Source organism: Protopterus annectens, chromosome 7.part1 (assembly GCF_019279795.1).
Source record: "Protopterus annectens isolate FY-2018-M chromosome 7.part1, PAN1.0, whole genome shotgun sequence".
Lineage (NCBI taxonomy): Eukaryota > Metazoa > Chordata > Ceratodontiformes > Protopteridae > Protopterus > Protopterus annectens.
Genome location: NC_056740.1, coordinates 357,994,489 through 358,014,520, shown reverse-complemented (window position 1 = coordinate 358,014,520; position 20,032 = coordinate 357,994,489). Strand labels below are relative to the sequence as shown.

Sequence of the window (20,032 nt, the reverse complement as noted above, 5' to 3'; positions counted from 1 at the left end):
CAAGTTTGCTGCAGCTGCATATGCACAACACATACATGTATATATAGAAAATTATTATAAGATAGGATGAAGATAACACCTCTATACGTCTTTCCAGAAAGATCAGGGGGATGGAGTGGGGATATGTAGCTGGGAACTCTGTCCCAAAGGTTGAGGAACAAAGGAAAACAACAATATCAGATAAAGAAGTTATGTAATCACAATAACGTTCCAACTGTGTTGTCCATTTTCATTCTTCTTCAACCTGTGGGACAGAGTCCCCAGCTACATATCTCTCGGGTGGCCTTCATGGACGGATATTCTGAAACACTGCACAGCCAAAGGATGCTCTAATTCTGGATACAATACCTAACTTGTAATGCATAACAACAGCATGAGTATTTGACCAGGAGGTGGCTGCACAATTACCAATAGATAATTTAGACCAAAAAAAGCTGCTGAGGTGGACATGTAGAATGTGCTTTCACATGTCCAGGGAGCATGATACCTTTTGCAGAATAAGCATAAGGAATGCAATCTGTAATCCATTTATTATTTATTTAGCTAAGGTTACTTTGGATACAGGCTTCCCCAATTCTGCCTTCGAAAAGGAAACCAATAATTGGTCAGACTTTTTGAAGGGTTTTGTTCTGTCTAAACAAAAATGTAGCTGTCTATGTACATCTAACAGATGAAGGGTATATTCACCCTTGCTCTTGAAATTAAGAAAAAATACAGGGAAACTGATGAACTGATTGATATTGTTTTTCAGAGGCAACTTTCGGTAAAAAGGTCGGATTTGTACGCATGGTGGCCCTGGCCTTACGGAAAATCAAATATGGCAGTTTGGAAGCAAGTGGCTGCAATTCTGAAATTCTCCTAGCTGAGGTTATAGCCACCACGAATAAGGTCTTCTGTGACAAGAATATGAGATCTACTTTGGCAGAAGGTTAGAAAGGAGAGCGAACTAGAGCTGGTAAGGCCACAATGAGATCCCATGGAGGTCTGCGGTCTTTAAACGGAGGTCTAAGCAAGAAGATACTGCTGAGAAAGGCCTTACACAATTTGAGAGATGCCAAAGACGGAGAATTTTCACCTGTGTGGTAACTGGATATGGCTGCTAACTGTAGCTTGACAGTGGAATAGGTTGCTCCATTCTGAAAACTTGAAGCAAGGAAGTCAAGAACTGCTGGAATGGGAGCGGTAAAAAGATCCTTATTTTTTGGTAAGCCCAAATGGAGAAACTTTCCCACTTGCTCTTATAAATCTTTCTGGTTGAAGCTTTATGTGAGAATACCAGAATTTCTTTAAGTGGTGTGGAAAGCCTGGAAAGTCTAGCCATCATTGGAACTGGAGAAACCATGTGGTCAACTTGAGGCTTGTCAAATCCAGATGAGTTTGCCATGAAAAGTGAGAAAGGAGGTCCGGACTTGGGTCCAGCGTCCAGGGAGGAAGTATCTGATAAGACCAAAGAAAGGGGAAACAAACCTTTCGAGGCCAAAAGGGTGAAATGAGGATCACGTTGCTCTTCAACCTCTGTGCTTTCTGGAGAAATTTGAGAATGAGAAGTAGAGGGGGATAAGTGTAAAGGAGACCGGAGGGCCAAATATAGACTACAGCATCTCTCGTTGATTGCCCCTGAGGAGGGATCAGGGCACAGAACCTGCTGCATTTTCTGTTGGAATGTTGGAAGGGGATGCAAAGAGATTGCAGCAAGGTTGACCCCATTTGAGGTAGATAAAGTTTGTCACAGAGTGGTTTAGAAATCACTCATGAGGCATCAGACGGGCTCTGTTGAGCCTGTCCGCTAGGATGTTGGACTTCCCCAGAATGTGTGCTGTTACTAGAAAGCAGTTGGAGGGATCACCCATTACGAAACTCTCATTGCGTCTTGACAGAGGGGGTACGATCTGGTTCCCCCTTGTTTGTTGATGTACCAAGCTACAGACATATTGTCTGTCTGAAATGCAGTTATCCCTAGAGGGAGAAAGCTCTGTAAGGCTTGCAATGCTAGGAGCACCACTCTCTTCTCTAGGACATTTATATGCAGATTGGTCTCCTGTGTCGACCACGTGCCTTGAACAACTCGTCCCGAGTAATGCCTCCCCCACCCTAACTGGAATGCATCCGTGGTCAATGTGGCAATGAGGAAAGGAAGAATAAATGGACATCTTTCTTCAGCGTCTCTCGAGCGAAGCCACCACGACAGGGAGTCTTTTGCACACTCGACAGGATGATTCAGAGGATTGCTGTGCAGGAACCACTGTACTGCTAGAGTCCACTGAAAAATCATCATGTGCAGACCAGCTGTAGGAATCAACATTATGGTGGCAGCCACTGAACTTAGTGCTTTGAGAATGAATTCTGCAGGTGGCAAAGGGATGGTTAGGATTTCCCTGATATACAACTTCAAGGACAGAATTCTGTTTGAAGATAAGATGGTTAGGTAGTTAAGTGCAACTAGACCCATCCCTATAAAATCTATCACTTGAACTGGCTGTAACTGAGACTTTTGGGTATTTATTGTGATTCCCAATATATTTGTTAGGTGAACCAGAGAATCCCTGGCTTGGAGGAAAAGATGCTTGGTTGAGGCAGTCAGCAGCCAGTGTTCTATGTAAGGAAATGCTCTTAATCCGAGAAGTCTCAAGTGAGCTGCTACTACTGCCATGAATTTGGTGAACACCCTGGGGGCTGTGGTGAGACCAAAGGACAGAGCTCTGTACTGATAATGACTGGCTCCTGGCCAGAAGCGGAGAAACCTTTGAGAGCGCCTGTTCATTTTGATGTGATAATGTGTGTCTTGATCTACTGAGCACATCCATTCATCCTTTTGAAGGACAGGTAGAATAGACTGTACTGTGACCATCTGGAATTTTGAGTTCTTTACGGACTTGTTTAAGAAGGTTAGATCCAGGATTGGTCTCAGGTCCCCTGTCTTTTTTGGCAATAAAAAGAACCTTGAGTAGATTCCAGATCCTGTTTGGTCTGGATCTGGATAACTGCTTTCTATAGCAGCTTTGTGATTTCTTGTGCTCCTAAGTCCCTCTGATTGGGTGGAATATCAGGGAGATTTTTCTTTGGAATGGAAGCTTTACAAAAGGGAATGTAATCTCCTCTGGATATGACCCTTTGCACCCAACGATTGTACCTGCCTCCAGAGAGGGATAGTCTGGCAACTGCTCAGGAGTGCTGAAAGTATCTGTCCAAGAAGGAATCTTGAGATCCTTGGTTCTACGGACCTTCTCTACCACATGGGTGGCATCTACCAAAATGGTTATTTCCCTCTCTGCCTCTAGGGGAAAACCTTCCCTGTGAATCCTAGAAAGGCCCTTGTGATTTCTTGAAGCACAATTTCTTACCACCATGTTGGTTCATGGAAAATGGTCTCTGTGGGGTAGAGAATCTGATTCCAATGGCAAATAAGATTTTCCCATCTTTTCCACATCGGGAGAGGGTATCTTTTAAGGCTGATCCAAAGAGTGAAGATCCATCAAAAGAAGCAGTGATTGAATGATGCCTTGAAAGGTTCAGCAAAGTTAACAAGTCGCATCCAGGCATGTTTCCCTATGGCAATGCCTGAACCAGCGGCCCTTGAGGAACCCTCAGCAACATGTGAAATTAACCTTGAGGATGCATTCCAGCAGGATTGTAGGGTGGCCATTCCTGAGTAAAAAGTTTTCTGTTGCTCTTGAGACATGGCCCCAGGACAGTATTGGAGAGTTCCTATAGTAAGTCCCTCTGCAACCTGATAAAGTGGGCCAAATTATTTGGTGATCAAAGTGTGAAGGTCGCTGATGCATACCCGAACCTGTCTGATGCCCTGGGCTCCCTGTTAGGGGGATGGACAGTGGAGCTCCCTTTTGCTAGCTCCTTCTTCGTGGCTGCTGCAACAATCATGTCATCTACAGGGGTACCTTTTGTCCAGTGTTGCTTATCTGAAGGGGCACTGAAGATTTTGTTAGCTCTTTTTGGTATGGGCTCCACGGTGTCCTGCTCCTTCCATGCCCTGCAGGAGATAAGGTCTTAAGGTCATCCACAGGAGGGTCACTCAAGTTTTAGATGGGCCAGATCTGAAGGCTTCTAAGAACACAAACTCTTCTGAAGAAGTTCTTTGGGTAGACCAACCAGCTCTTTGGCATAGGATTTCAAGGATGTCTCCAAAGGAAGCATCAGGTGAAGATCGTGGGAGACCCTTCCCTTCATCAAAGTCCTTGTCTTCTGTCAAAGATTCCTGAGGAGATCTAGGTACCTCCTTTTACACAGACTCTTTTGTTGATGTCCTCAGTGGGATGTTCCGGGGAGTTGTGAGAAGAGAGGGGGAGTTCTGCAGGGAGAGATGCTTGGAAAATCTTAGGGTCTGCCTGTCCCCGAGGTGGCAGGATGAGCAGGCTCAGGCACAGAAATCAGAATAGGGATAGGAGCCGAAGGAGGTAGATTTGAAGTAATTCTCAGCTGGGAGAACACCTTCTCCACCATTTCGAATGCAAAAGGACCTGGAGATGTCCTTGGCAGTCCCTCCAGAGCAGACAACCCCAGACCCTCACTGATCCCATGTCTCAAAGGGGAAATTGGAGCAGAGCTGTCCAACAATGAGGTTCCAAGTGAAAGTGATGGCTCTGAGCACTTCAAAGCCAAGGACATTCCCTCGGATTTGATGCTGATGCTTCAGATAAAAGATCTGTCATGCTTTAAAACACTCGGAGTGGATTGGAGAAATCATCAAAGCCAAGGAAGAAAAGGCCCTGGGATCTGACATATCGACTCTTGAAAAAGTACAGTTTTGTACCTACCATAAATGTAGATGTCCAATAGGTATGCATCTGCAGTCATCACATATGGGTTTGTCCTGCCTCAGGCAGCCCTTCGGTCGGCCGGATTCCAAAGTCTGGGTCCGGCATTGGCTGATGTCGCCCCTTCCCCGAAGTCAGAGCGCCTGGGGTATAAAAGCGTCAGCCGACGCCATCTTCCTCAGTTTCTCTTGCCCCAGATGCCAGGTGCCCTCTAAGGAAGGCTAAATTTGGAGAAATGCAATAAAATCCAAACATGCACAAAAATATATACATATATAAAAACAAATACACCATAATAGATAACCCCAGCTAGCTATGAGAGGGGAATGTACCCAAGAAATACCACAGAGGGAAGGAGGGAGGGTAAACCTGACTGCAGATGCATACCTATTGGACATCTACATTTATGGTAGGTACAAAACTGTACTATGTCCTTCAAGGATGCATCTGCAGTCATCACATATGGGTAGAATACCATAGCCAATCTGGGGGTGGAGGATCTATGTAAAGGATGGTGCAGCTAAAATGCCCTGCAGGACTACCGTAGCAAAGCCTGCTCTGGATCTGGAATATAAAGGTAAGTTGTAATGCTTGGAAAATGTATGCACAGAGCTCCATGTAGCAGCTTCTAAAATGTCCTTGGTAGCCACCCCTCTTAAGAAGGCTATGGAGGTGGCTGTGGCTCTGGTCGAATGAAGTCTAATGTTAGCTGGCACAGTTTTTCCATGAAAGGAGTAACAGAAACGAATGCAATTCCCTATCCATTTTGAAATTGTCTGTTTTGAAATTGCTTTTCCTTGTGCACCAGCAGCATATGCTACAAACAACTGGTCAGTTTTTCTGTAATTTTTAGTTCTGTCCAAGTAGTAGCGCAACTGTGTATGTCCAGGGTGTGCAGAAGCTTTTCCCCTTTGTTTTGTGGATTTGGAAAGAAGGTAGGCAGGTGAATAGCTTGGTTTAATGAGACCCTACATACCACCTTTGGCATAAATGAAGGATTGGTTCTCAATGAGACTCTGTCTTGATGAAAAATAAGAAATGGCTGTACTGCCATGAGGGCCTGTAACTCAGATACTCTTCTTGCTGAGGTTATGGCCAGAAGGAAGGCAGTCTTCCAAGAGAGGAACTGTAGTTCTGCAGATGTGGCTGGTTCAAAGGGAGGCAGTGTTAGTTTTTCCAACACAAAGTTAAGGTCCCAAGTAGGCAGTGGTGGTTTCCTTGGAGGATTGATGTTTTTAATTCCTCTTAGAAACTGTCTTAGCAGCGGATGAGAGAAGACAGGTGGATCAGTATTGTACTCTGCTGAAATTGCTGAAACATGAATTTTAATGGAAGAGTAAGACAGGCCATTGTGGAGCATTTCTGCCAAATATTCCAGGATATGTGCCATGTTCATAACTGTTGCATCTAGGCCCTTTGAGGTGCTCCAGGTGTGAAATCTTTTCCATTTTGCTGAGTATGCCTTTCTTGTGGAAGGCCTGCGAGCTTCCATGATGATATCCTTCACTTTCTTGGATAGCTTATCCTGGTGATGAGTCAAGGTATTTTCCAGGCAGCTAGTTGTAATGTTTTCAGGTTGGGATGCAGCGTTTTGTAATTGTGCTGTGTCAGGAGAAGCGGCCATTGTGGCAGAAGCCATGGTTTTGTCCGTGACATGCTCTTTAGCAATGGGTACCAGTGCTGTCTTGGCCAGTCCGGAGCTATCAGAATCACTCTTGGCTGCTCTGCCCTGATCTTCAGTAAGACCTTGGTCATTAATGGAAGAGATGGGAATGCATACACTGTTAGAGTTCTCCAGCTGAAAGAGAGGGTGTCCACTTTCCATGCTTGTGGGTGGGTATGTCCTTGAGCAGAATTTCTCCAGCTGATGATTGTGTGGGGAGGCAAAGAGGTCTATGTCCGGTCTCCCCCATGATTGTGTTATCTGATGGAAGATGTCTGGGTGCAGCATCCACTCGTGTGCATCCATGATGTTCCTGCTTAAGCTGTCCGCCAGTATATTGTCCTTTCCTGGTACAAACTGGGATTGCAGCTGTATATTGAGAGTCAAGGAAAGTTCCCATAGATTCATAGCCAGTCTGCAAAGAGGGTAGGAATGGGTGCCTCTTTGCTTGTTTATGTACCACATAACTGTAGTGTTGTCTGTCCTTATTAGCAGGTGGCCTTGATGTAGAAATAACTTGAAGGCCTCGATTGCATGTATCACTGCCAGCATTTCCTTTTGGTTTATGTGCATGCATAGCTCTTTTTGTGACCATAGTCCTTGAATGCATCTTCCTTCCATGTGTGCTCCCCATCCGTGGTCTGAAGCGTCCGTTGTAATGGTTTGGCTGGCTGTTGGTTTGCTGAAGGGCAAACCCCTGTTTGACTGGCTTGCTTGAGCCCACCACAGAAATTCCCTTTGAAGGCATGGGATGAGTGGTATCAAAGTTTCCAAGCTGTGACTGTACTGAGTCCATAAACTCCTTAGGTACCATTGGAGTTTCCTCATATGTAGCCTTGCTTGAGGAATCAGAAGAATGCAAGAAGCCATGTAACCCAGGGCCTGCAGGATTTTCCTTGCAGTCAGCTGAGTTTGTCTTGACAGGTTTTTGAAGTAATCCGGTAGTTGGTATTGTTTTTCCTCTGTGAGGAAAGCCATTTGGGTGGTTGTGTCTAGATCCGCACCCAGAAAAGTTATTCTTTGGGATGGTACAAGTCTTGACTTGTGAATGTTGACTGTATATCCCAAGGCCTGAAGAAGATAGATGGCATAATTCAAGTGTTTTACCAAAATTTGTTGGCTGTCCGCTTGTATAAGGCAGTCGTCCAGATCTGGTATATTTGCATCCCTGAAGTCTGCAGTGTGCAATTACTACTGCCAGGCATTTCGTGAATACTCTGGCCGCAGTAGATAAGCCAAAGGGCAATGCTGAGAATTGATAATGCTCTGAACCTGCAAGAAATCTGAGGTGTCTTCTGCAGCTTTGTCTGATAGGGACATGCAGGTATGCCTCCTTGAGGTCCAGAGTTACCAGCCAAGACCCCTTGCCCAGCATGGGAAGGAGTTGCTGTAGAGTTAGCATTTTGAATTTTGGCACAATGAGGTAAGTATTTAGTGCGGACAAGTCGAGAATAGGCCTCCATTGCTTTTCTTTTCTTGGAACAAGGAAGAGTCTGGAGTAAAATCCTTGGCCTTGTTCTGTGAGAGGAACCCTTTCTATTGCTTTCATTTTCATTAAGTTGGAGATTTGTTTCAAAGCCTCTGCCCTTTGATTTGGTGGCAGGTCTGGCATGCCTTTTCTTTTCGGTAATGTGTGGAAATGGAACCTGTATCCTTTGTCTATTATTTGTAGTGTCCATTTGTCCCTTGTAATAATGTGCCAATTTTCTGAAAATAAGGAAAGCTTTCTGCCCAAAGGTGCTTCCAATTGAGCCCTGGTTGGCGGTGTCAAAGTAAAGTCATTGAGTCTGTCCTTGTGCAGCAGTTGTAGGCCCTGCACTACTTCTCTGGTTGGGAGGCTGCCATTGACGTCCTCTGTAGGAGCCTCTAGCTTGCCCTCTACCTCTGGCATGCCTGTTCTTGCCTCTCTGAAATCTGTATGTGTCTGGAAAGGACCAGTTCTTGGAAGGCCAATTTCTGCTGAATCTTGGTATTTGGACTTGCATAAAATCTTTGACTGTTTGTACAGATTTTGCCTTTTCTTCAAATTTCTTTAAGACCTCCTGAGCAGTGGAGCCAAATAACTTTTGCTTTTCCAGTGGAGCATCCAGAAGCTTTGCTTTAACATGGTCTGGCAGAGATTGTTCCTTTAGCCAAGCATGCCTACGTATGACTGCACCTGTCATAGCTGACTTACATGAAGCTTCCAATGCATCATAACCACACTGCAAGAAATGGTTGCTAACCTGTTGAGAGTTATGTACCAGATCCTGAAGTGATTTGCGATCTAGGGGTTCAGGTGAAGACAGCTTTTTATGCAATTCATCTAACAAATATTCTTGGTACTGTATCATATGAAATTGACAGTTTAAAGCCCTCGTAGAAAGGGTAGCAGAAGTATACATTTTTTTACCCCATCGCTCTAAAGCCCTGGACTCCCTTTCAGAGGGGAGTGGATTTTTTGTAGTGACAGCTGCAACCCCTTTAGGGCCCTGGGAAATAGTTTCTGGATCAGCAGAGTGGGCCTTGTAAAGGAAAAGATGTGATTCCGGGACCCTGTAGTACCTATCGGGTTTGGCAGGAGCCGGAGGGAGAGTGTCAGGGGTTGTGCTAGATTCAGAGTACACATCATCAATGACATTCAAAACAGGGGGAATAGCCAAAGGTCTATGCTGAGGCAAATGCAAGAAGGTCCTTAATCTCTTCCTGGAATCAGAGAATTCCTGGCCCTGCCATTGGAAATGCTCCCTCATAGTGTGCAGAGTTTTCCCAAAAGACAGTTCTTCAGGAGGGGAGGCTAAAGGGATAGATTCCTCTGCATCTGAATCCTCGTAGGCCGAAAAAGCCTCCTCCTGGTAGTCCGAGACAGCAGAGACATCAGAGGCCTCATCTGAGGAGAGGGGATCAGAGGGCTCAACCCTGGGCCTTTTTTCTGTAGGAGGTTGACAGCCCCTGTCCGGATGAGGCTGAGAGCCCCTAATTAATGAAATAAGGTCCTCTGCTAGACTAAGGATCTGAGAACCTGTAGTGGGTCCCTGAGGGATAACCCTGGGAGGCATAGATTTTGAGTGTTTAGCAGCTTTAGCCCTAGAGAATGCCTTAATAGACATGGATGCAGGAGGCCTGGCTGCACCACGTGCTGGTGTAGTTTTGTCTAAGGGAATGGTGTCAGAAGGTTCCTGGACACCAGATTCCAAAGGAGATTCAACAACCGATACAGTAGTGGCCTCCGGGGCCGAGGTTGTCGGTTGTACGGTTTCGGTGGACGGTAGTACCAAGGACTCGGTTTCAACCGAGACACTCGCAGTAGGCCTGGCCGTGGTTTCAGCCGAAACCGCGGACCACGTGTGTCGGTCCTTGTCCTTCCGTTTCTTTATTAAATGTGAAGTCGGAGTCTCCGACGGCATTTTGTAAGCAAAACTAGCCCCAAAAGATTCCTCTGCAAACTCCGACCGACGTCTTAAGAGTGCATCGGTTGAAGGAAGCACAGGCGGAACAGGCCGAGACGTCGTGGTCTGGGCCTAGGCAAGGTAGGCAGTAAGAGTGGAAATCCTTATGAGGTATTTGTTTCCCACAAGTTAAGCAATTATTAATTTTATCTGACATCGGCTGAGGCAAGAAAGAGTCCCCAACGGGGTACTTAGCTTTTGAAGTCTTCGGTTTAGCTGAATTACAGGAGCTGGCCGACCGGCACTTGCGAACTGCTTCTGCTTCGGGCACCACGTGGCAAGAAAGACAGAGGAAGATGGCGTCGGCTGACGCTTTTATACCCCAGGCGCTCTGACGTCTGGGAAGGGGCGACATCAGCCGACGCCGGACCCAGACTTTGGAATCCGGCCGACCGAAGGGCTGCCTGAGGCAGGACAACCCATATGTGATGACTGCAGATGCATCCTTGAAGGACATCTTTCAGATCTGAGGGCTCCAAAGCAGGAGGTCAGATCGGCTAAGGGGTTATCAATGGTGCACGGGTAGGATGGTGGCTCATGGATCCAGTGGGGGACAGCACAGGCAAAACCCCCATCTACATCTGCATCCCATGGAATCTCATCATCACCCTGTCCACCTCTACTTCAGAAAGACTCCAGGAAGAACTAATGGAGGATGACGTGGAGTGAGGTTCTGAAGGTTTCTGTGGGGTCTCCTGAAGAAATGGAGACCTTAAGGTTGGAGACACTACTTCCAAAGGGAGAACTGGAAGCTTGGTGTCGAGGAGGAGTCAGTAATGTCTGTATGGGATCCGAAGGCTTCAGATCTGACAATTTCAAGGTCTTGGCAGGTGGTTCAGTCGTAGCCATTTTTGGAGACTGGGCAGTTGAGCATTCTCTGTGCTCCATGAGCTCCTTTTGCTTTTTAGTGGGGGTTTGAGCCCTCGATTCCTTACAAGATGCAGCCATAGAGGAAGTAGTCTGAGGGAGAAGACACTTTAAAATTCGTTTGTTGCGACGGTCGCTAAAAGCTCGGGCATTGAAACCCGCACAGATGCAGGAGGACGGCAGGTATTACCAGCCGAAAGCGCTAACATAATAAAGTTCCTGGTATTCATTTTCCATATTCTGCCTTTCTGCTGTTCATATTTTCTACAGTTTTTCGTTGGTTCCAGTTTTGTTACTAAAAACTACAAGTATTATCTAAATACTTTTTTTTTTTCAGAAAGGAGGAAAAAGGAGAAACTACCAGCAATGGCAGAGTAGAGTTACACTAGCCTGTACATAAAAGTTTTGTAAAGGACGGAGAAACCCGAAAATAAAAACAAAAATTGCTTAGAGGGTAAGGAAGGGTGATAGAAATATATTAAGTACAAACATTTTAAAGTTTAACCTGTAAATACACTCATGACTCACAAGGAGCTATGAGAGAAAGAAATCCCAACTTCTTTGAAGTGTGGCAAACAAGATCTTATGCAATCTGGAGGACAGGGGGATTATGGGTAAAGGAGGTGCTTGAGAGTCGGATCCTAAGCTATAGAAGCAGCCGAGTTGGATTAGAGGTTCGGATCCGAACCCACAGGTTGAGGAATGAATGAAAATGATAACATCAGATCTAGGGCACACACTAGACTCATCCCTAAGCTTTAACATTCACACAGATTTAGTTACTAGTAAAGTATACCAACTTAAACTTTCTTACAGGATATCCCAACTCCTTACTCTCACAGTTAGGATAGTAATTGCTATAAATATCCTTATTCCCAACCTAGAATACAGCCTACCACTAATTATATGTTTCCATTCCTCCTACAACACCCACCAATGTCAAACAAATGAAAACAAAATAGGCAGGTCTGCTCTCCTACCAGACCAACTGCCACGTACTACAGAAGTTCAAATGGTTACCTATTCCCAGTTGTGCCATTCTCCTTCTGGGATATCTACTTTATAAAATCCTAAAATCAAGTTACTCCACCTTTAAAGTTACTTTCTCACACATACCGAACAGAACACTATTACATTAATGAGACTTCTCATCAAGACAGCAACTGATGAAAAGTCCTTCTCATAAACTGGACGCAACCCTGGAACCACTTCCCACAAATCTAAAAAAACATTCAATAATTCTTTTAATTCAAAAGAGCTTTAAAAACACACCTGCAAAAACATGAAGTGTATCTGATTTCGGGACACTGGCTGACTTGCTAATACATTTCTCTTTTGCCATTTCAAACAACAGTGGGCAACACTGAGCAACTTGAACTCTCATTCTATGTATATCTGTTTTAAATACTTACCCTTCATGTGCCTAGTAGTGCCTACTCTTAGATTTAATTTCCGTCTAGTGAACATACAAATGTTATTTTTTTACAACTGTGTATTTACTCTGTATATTTTACTAAGCTTCTTTTACTTGCAACATATTTCCAGACTATTACTTGCAATGCACCAGTGTCACTTCTGAAAAGGGTCAGTAAACCAGCTCATCCACCCAGTTAGCAAAATAAATAAAATAAAATAAAATAACAAATAGAAGTAAAGAACTGCAGCTGGGCATGACATCAATGAGACACACGTGGATTAAGACATGTTTACAGAACATGTCAAAATAGTCTAGAAAATTAAAGGATCATATATGACAGAGTCAATTTCAGAAAATGAGATTTCACATTAGCAAAAAATAAGTAAATCAGAAAAAAATAGGGTGTGATAAGTGGTGTGACACAAGGACTAGTAGTCCTAGGGTACAGCTGTTCAACACAATCATCAGTAACAATAAATGATATAAACAAAAAAGTAACAAACAGCACTTGAACAGAGGAGAATGCATTTCTATTTAGAGGACAATCATCATCTTCTTTCGGCTTTTCCCGTTAGGGGTCGCCACAGCGGATCATCTGTTTCCATTTCTTCCTGTCCTCTGCATCTTGCTCTGTCACACCAACCACCTGCATGTCCTCTCTCACCACATCCATATACCTTATCTTAGGCCTTCCTCTTTTCCTGTTACCTGGTAGCTTCATCCTTAGCATCTTTTTCCCAATATACTCAGCATCCCTCCTAAGCACATGTCCAAACCAACGTAACCTTGCCTCTCTGGCTTTGTCTCCAAACCTTCCAACCTGGGCTGACCCTCTAATATACCTATTCCTAATCCTGTCCACCCTCATCACACCCATTGCAAATCTTAACATTTTTAACTCTGCCACATCCAACTCTAACTCCTGCCTTTTTGTCAGTGCCACTGTCTCCAACCCATATAAAGTACAGTTTTGTACCTACCATAAATGTAAATGTTCGAAGATCCACATTGCTGCAGTCCTTACATATGGGTAGTCCGCTGTCCTCGGTCGGCCCGAATACCAAAGTATAAGGCTGACGTCGGTCAAGGCGCTTAAAACTGACATCAGGACGTCAGGGTACAAAAGCGCATGACCGACGTCATTTCCTCAGTCTTTTCTTGCCCCAGATGTCAGAAGGCCCTAACAAAACAGGCCAAAGCCAAAAACCAGCAAAACCCAACCAACCACCCGTGCACTAACCATATTTACAATATGTACAACACAAACCACACCACCACCTTCAACAACAGAGGGGAAGGAGGGAGGGTAAATTGGACTGCAGCAATGTGGATCTTCAAACATCTACATTTATGGTAGGTACAAAACTGTACTATGTTCTTCATCTCACATTGCTGCAGTCCTTACATATGGGTAGAATCCCAAAGCAGAGGAAAGGGAGGATGGCAAAACTATAAAGCATTAGGAGCTGCCAACATGCCTTGTAAAATTGCAGTTGCAAATCCAGCCCTAGATTTAGAGTAAAGTGGAAGGTGGTAATGCTTAGAGAAAGTATGCACTGAACTCCAAGTAGCTGCTTCCAAAATATCTTTAGTAGCCACCCCTTAAAAAGCTGTAGAAGTGGCAGTAGCCCTAGTGGAATGAGGCCTAATCCCAGCTGGAATTTCCTTACCATGATGGGAATAACAGAAAGCAATACAAAAAACAATCCACTTAGAAATAGTTTGTTTTGAAACAGGTCTGCCCTGAGAACCCAAAGCAAAAGAAACAAACAACTGCTGAGACTGCCTGAACCCTTTAGTTCTGCTCAAATAATATCGCAACTGTCTGTGTATATCCAAAGTGTGCAAAATCTTTTCCCCTTTATTTTGGGGGTTTGCATAAAAAGTAGGCAAATGAATAGTTTGGTTTAAGGCCACACTAGAAACCACTTTAGGCATAAAAGAAGGGTTAGTATGCAAAGACACCCTATCCTTGTGGAAAATTAAGAAAGGCTCAACTGCTATAAGGGCCTGTAATTCAGAAACCCTTCTCGCAGAGGTAATGGCCAACAAAAAAGCAGTCTTCCAAGATAAATATTTCAACTCTGCCGATGCTGCAGGCTCAAAAGGTTGTAGAGTGAGTTTCTCCAACACAAAATTGAGATCCCAAGCAGGAGTAGGAGCTCACGTGGGGTCTTATATTCTTTGCCCCTCTAAGGAATTGCTTAAACAAAGGCTGAGAAAATAATGGTGGATCACAGTCATAGTGAGCAGAGATTGCTGCAGCATGAACCTTTATAGAGGAGAAGGACAAACCTTTGTCCAATAACTCAGTAAGGTATTGAAGCGCCACACTTAAATTAGGTTTAGAAACATCAAAGTCCTTTGCTGTACTCCATAATAAAAATCTCCTCCATTTATCTGCGTAAACTTTCCTTGTACTAGGCCTTCTGGCCTCCAAAATAACATTCAAAACTTGTTGTGGAAGCTGAGACCCTCCAGGGTTTAAACCAGAATATGCCAGGCTGTCAGATGAAGAGAATGAAGTTTGACATTGAGTAAATGACCGTTCTCCTGAGACAGCAGGTGAGGAATTGAAAGCAAAGGCCATGGAGGCTCCTGTACCAGACTTCTCAGTAATGGGTACCAGTGCTGTCGAGGCCAATCTGGAGCTATTAAAATCATGTTTGGCTTGTCCTGTCTGACCTTCAGCAGTACCTTTGGGAGGAGAGGCAGAGGTGGAAAGGCATACACGTGAAGATTGCTCCAATTGAATGAGAGAGCATCCACTTTCCAAGCTGAGGGATGAAACCTTTTTGTGCAAAACTTTGGCAGCTGGTAATTTAGTGGAGAAGCGAACAGATCTATGTCTGGAGTTCCCCATAACACTGTCAACCTCAGGAATACATGAGGATCCAATTTCCACTCGTGGGGATCCATAATTTGTCTGCTCAACACATCTGCTAAGGAGTTCTGTGCTCCTGGCAGAAACCTTGCCTGAAGATTTAGCTGTAAACTGAGAGCAGTCTCCCACAAAATCATTGCTTGTCTGCATAGAGGATAAGAATGCGTTCCCCCTTGCTTGTTGATGTACCACATGACAGTTGTGTTGTCTGTTTGAATCAACACCTGCCCTGGAAGAAGTAAATCCTTGAAAGCTATCAATGCAAATTGGACTGCTAACATTTCCTTCAAGTTGATATGTAGATGTTGAAGTCTGGCAGGCCACGTGTCTTGTATCCATTTTCCATTTAGATGAGCTCCCCAAGCTTTGTCTGAGGCATCTGTCGTTAAAATCTGACTCGCCTCTGGCCGGGTCACAGAGAGTCCCTTGTTTAGGTGACATTCCTGTGCCCACCACAAAAATTCCTTTTGAATGCAAGGTATTATTTGAATGACAGTGTCCAAATCTTGGCAGTGCTGTGTCCATACATTCTTGAGATACCATTGTAGCTTCCTCATATGCAGTTTGGCATTGGGAAGTACCAGAATACAAGATGCCATGAACCCCAAGGCTTGAAGGACTGTCCTTGCAGTCAGCCTGGACTGATGTGCTTCTGCATCGGACCATGCGGCAAAAAAGACTGAGGAAATGACGTTGGTCATGTGCTTTTGTACCCTGACGTCCTGATGTCAGTTTTAAGCGCCTTGACCGACGTCAGCCTTATACTTTGGTATTCGGGCCGACCGAGGACAGCGGACTACCCATACGTAAGGACTGCAGCAATGTGAGATGAAGAACATCATAGCTCGTCTCACTACCCTCTTGTAGACCTTTCCTTTCATTCTTACTGGTACTCGTCTGCCACAAAACACTCCTGACACTCTTCTCCACCAACTCCATCCTGCCTGTACTCTCTTCTTCACCTCTCTTGCACACTCACCATTACTCTGAACTACTGATCCCAAGTATTTAAACTCATCCACCTTTGCCACCTCTACTCCTTGCATCCTCACCATTCCTCTATGCTCCCTCTCATTCACATACATATATTCTGTCTTAGTCTTGCTGACCTTCATTCCTCTTCCCTCTAGAGCATATCTCCATCTCTCCAGGGTCTCTTCCACCTGTTCCCTACTCTCACTACAGATCATAATGTCATCTGCAAACATCATAGTCCACGGCTACTCCTATCTGATCTCGTCTGTCAACCTGTCCATCACCACTGCAAATAAGAAAGGGCTCATAGCTGATCCTTGATGTAATCCCACCTCCACCTTAAACGCATCTGTCACTCCCACCGCAGACCTCACCACTGTCCCACTACCCTCGTACATATCCTGTACCTGTATCCTGTATTTATAGAGGACAATAAGACATGCAAAATGAAATATTAAAGCCTTCACAACGGTTGGAATTATGAGGTGGAATCTTGCTAAATGACTAGTATAATACTCAGTAAGACTAGAGACTTGTTATGAAAAAGTGCAAACATACACATCGAATGCACAACACAAACCAGGGAATAATCATACATGGTATAACAAAGCCTGGTATTCACAATACTAATCATGTGGCCCACAACTCAAAACTAGTGAGCTAGTAGCAATGATTATGCCACGGTTGTGAGCAGAAGCCTGGATGCTGGAGTGCAATAGGTTGCATGTCACACAGACAGACATGCAAACAGAAATGCTGCTGCTTCTGGAGACAGTGGTGAGATTTTTCTTGAAATATGTGTCCACGTTTGGAGACTGCATCTATACAATGGTTGGGGTGAAGCAAATGGAAGTATGTCAGCAAAGACAGCACTGAAGTCAACAATTACACAACAGCATATGATTCTCAGCATATATACAGTAGAAAAGAGGTCAGCAGAACCAAGGAGAAACACTCCTTAAAGCTTCCATTACATTATTAGGGAAGACATCCTTTACAGAAAGGGTAGATATGCACAGAAAAGGCTCTTAGCACAGTTGCTGAGGCAAAAACAGGTGTTCTAAGAATGGATGGTACAATGTGCTCAACAGTGCACAACACAGACTTGGAAACACTTTAAAAGCATTAAGAAACTAGACAGATAAGCAGAAAATATGGTTCATAATCTGAAAGGACAGATTATACAGGGATAAAAAGTCCATGTCTGTCGTCCCAGTGTATCTAACAAAGTGTAGCAAGACCCAGAAAGATCAGCATTATCTCTACATATGACAACAACAGATTAACAATATTATAAAACAGTGGTATTCTGTGCTACAATGTCAACCACCACACAGTACTGGTAATATACGTCAGGTTTGCTGGAGGGAGATCACATAGGTTCATAGGTTTATACTAGGCTATCTGCCCTAAGGCATTTATAAGCCCCCCTATAGTGTGTGGCTTACCCCACCTTATATGAAAAAATACTGTGCCCATTAGTTTGTGCCTCTGTCCAGCAGTGACCCAGAGATGATTCCGATCTCCCATCCACAGGTCTAGATTTCTCTTGAACAGAGTCAGCGAGGTGCTCTGCCTCACATGGACCGGGATTTTATTCCACAGCATAGGGAGTTCATAGATTAGTACTAAGCTAACTGCCCTTGCGAGCCATTTTAAGCCTAGCCAGTTATCCCTTGCGAGACTCAAACCCTGGACCTTGTGTTTGTAAGGCAAACACCTTAACTATTAGGCCACCATCATTTATGATATTATTCTTCAGAGAAAAATAATTTCCAGCTACATATTTCATATTATACAAAATAATCTGGCAAGCACTAAGAAAACTCCTTCAACTAGCTTTAATAAAGACATCAGTGTTCACAAAATAAAGCTGTCCCCCTCCCCACTCTACTTCCCAAACTGCAGCAGTGAGATTTTAAAGACCTTCATTCAAAAGCCAATTAGACCTGCAGAGTACAAATGCCCCATCTCTGCCATTTTTTATAGGAAATACAAGTTTTATGCCATTGTAAAGCTAAAGTCATAAAATGAATAAGTGCAAAGTCACACAATGTTAATTATCCATCTAGTTTATAGCAGCAAAACCTGGAAGCACATGGCAAGCTGTATTCTGCAGGAATTCATATTCCCTATAGGCAAGGAAAGAAAACCACTGAAAACAAAAACAAACATTCAGTTTCAAATCCATGCCACTAAAGTGCGTTTATGAGTCCTTTACGTACAGTCGTAAATATACCATTGATTTGTACATTTTGCAACTTTTTTCATTCTTTAAGCAAAGAAAGTGATGACTTTTTATTACAGACTAAGAAGACAAAATGCACAAGGCAAAAAACCCAGAGAAAAATCAAGCCCCTGTACTTACCTTGTGAGGTCCTGTCACTTTTGGTACATATACTGCTGAGAAGGTCTTATTCTTGTCATTATTTGGGGTGACTTGTGCCTGTTTTAACACAGATAGCAACAATGCTTTGTTTTAGTGTGGTAAACTGAAATCAGCTAAGCAGAACTTTTGCTACAAATGCTTACATTTTTTTCTAACACTCACAGTACTGTTTGAAGTCAAATCACCAAAAGCGATGCTTCAGGTCTTAGGAAATACTACAGTAACTCGCAAAAGTATAACTACATTCACACACACACACATACTGTAGTGGTCAGTTATCTGGTCAGTGTTTGAGAAAAGCCTGTTTGAATGGGATCATGTAATTTAGCAGACCTTGAACACTTTTCCCCTAAGTGCTTTTTGCTCCCATGCATTAAGCCTCCCCGCCAGCTAGACTCTGCCCTTTTGTTCCTCACACCCCTATACTATACCTCTCAACCTGGAAACGTCAAAAATCTGGAGAAAGGCCAATGAAAAGTAGGTACAACTGCCCAAAAATATGGATGCCGATTAACATAAAATTTGCATAAACGAGTATGTAACCTTAAACACTCCAATGGACTCGTGGGATACCAACAAACGCAAATTAAAGAACAGACAAAATATTAAACAACACAAAATATAACCAGAACAATAGTGTTTACATTAACATTTGAACTTTTATCAAACTTTGAACTTGTATAAAACCAAAAGATCTGGCAAAGGCACAACAAATCCAAACCTATTTGAGTTATTTCCATTTATAAGACATTAAAGTTGTTCTGAACCAGCTCAACCTTTACTAGCAAATCTAAATACAACCCTAGATGAGTTACTACATATGGGTTATTATCTAATCCCTTCCAATACAACATCTGAAGAGGACATGCTCTGATACATCACAAAGCACCTGATGCTTTGGAAAAGGAGTAAAAAGGTAGTTCTTGCTGAAAAGGTATATATTCCTTATTTTACACTAGACTAGTGAAGCTGTCTGTTGCTAATGAAACCACCAAAACTCCCTGACATCCTTCAGAATGTAAAACACTCTCCGTATAATTATGCAACAGAAGGGAGTCGGGACCCATCTTCAGCTCCTGACTGAGTTTTATTGGCCTTCTTTAATTCAAACATGACAAAATAGCAACTTTAGAGGTAGGAATATAACCCTGAAAATTTACGGCAACTATCATTAGTTCATTAAGGAGAGTACTATGTGACAAAGCAAGCATAGTGTGGCATGTGTCAAAAGTTATTTTAGTGTTGAATATGTAACCTCCTCATATTGTCCAACACTAACTCATTCTGCTCTTGGAGAGTGTTGTGCACTTGATCAGCAAAATGGAAATTCTCTCCTAGAGTTAACATACTTTAAAACAGTACATTATAAGACACTCAGTTTAGCATAAATACTATAAGTGAAAAACAGTTGATACTCTTGATTCATATAGCTTAAAGTACAATATTGACCATCACTGATACCAGTTACACTTGTACACAAGTCAAGCAAATTTATCCTTAAGAGCGTATATACAAAGACTCAGTAATAGATTAAACAGTTGTAAGAAGACAGTTCAAGAAGGTTGTGACAGCTCTGTAATGCAAGTTCAGTTTATTATTCCTTTTGAATTTCTTTAGGCCCTGTAATCACTTAAGCT

The 20,032-nt window shown here is 43.4% G+C and overlaps 1 protein-coding gene across 3 annotated transcripts in view; it reads right to left on the bottom strand.

The window, feature by feature from the left end:
• The window catches only part of FLNB (filamin B), a 4,683,119-nt gene that overhangs the window by 2,352,387 nt on the left and 2,310,700 nt on the right, over positions 1-20,032 (bottom strand). For all 3 annotated transcript variants that reach the window (XM_044078790.1, XM_044078788.1, XM_044078789.1), the window contains exon 7: positions 18,375-18,452. In XM_044078790.1, the coding sequence (XP_043934725.1) occupies positions 18,375-18,452 (78 nt within the window). The remainder of the gene's footprint in view (positions 1-18,374; positions 18,453-20,032) is intronic.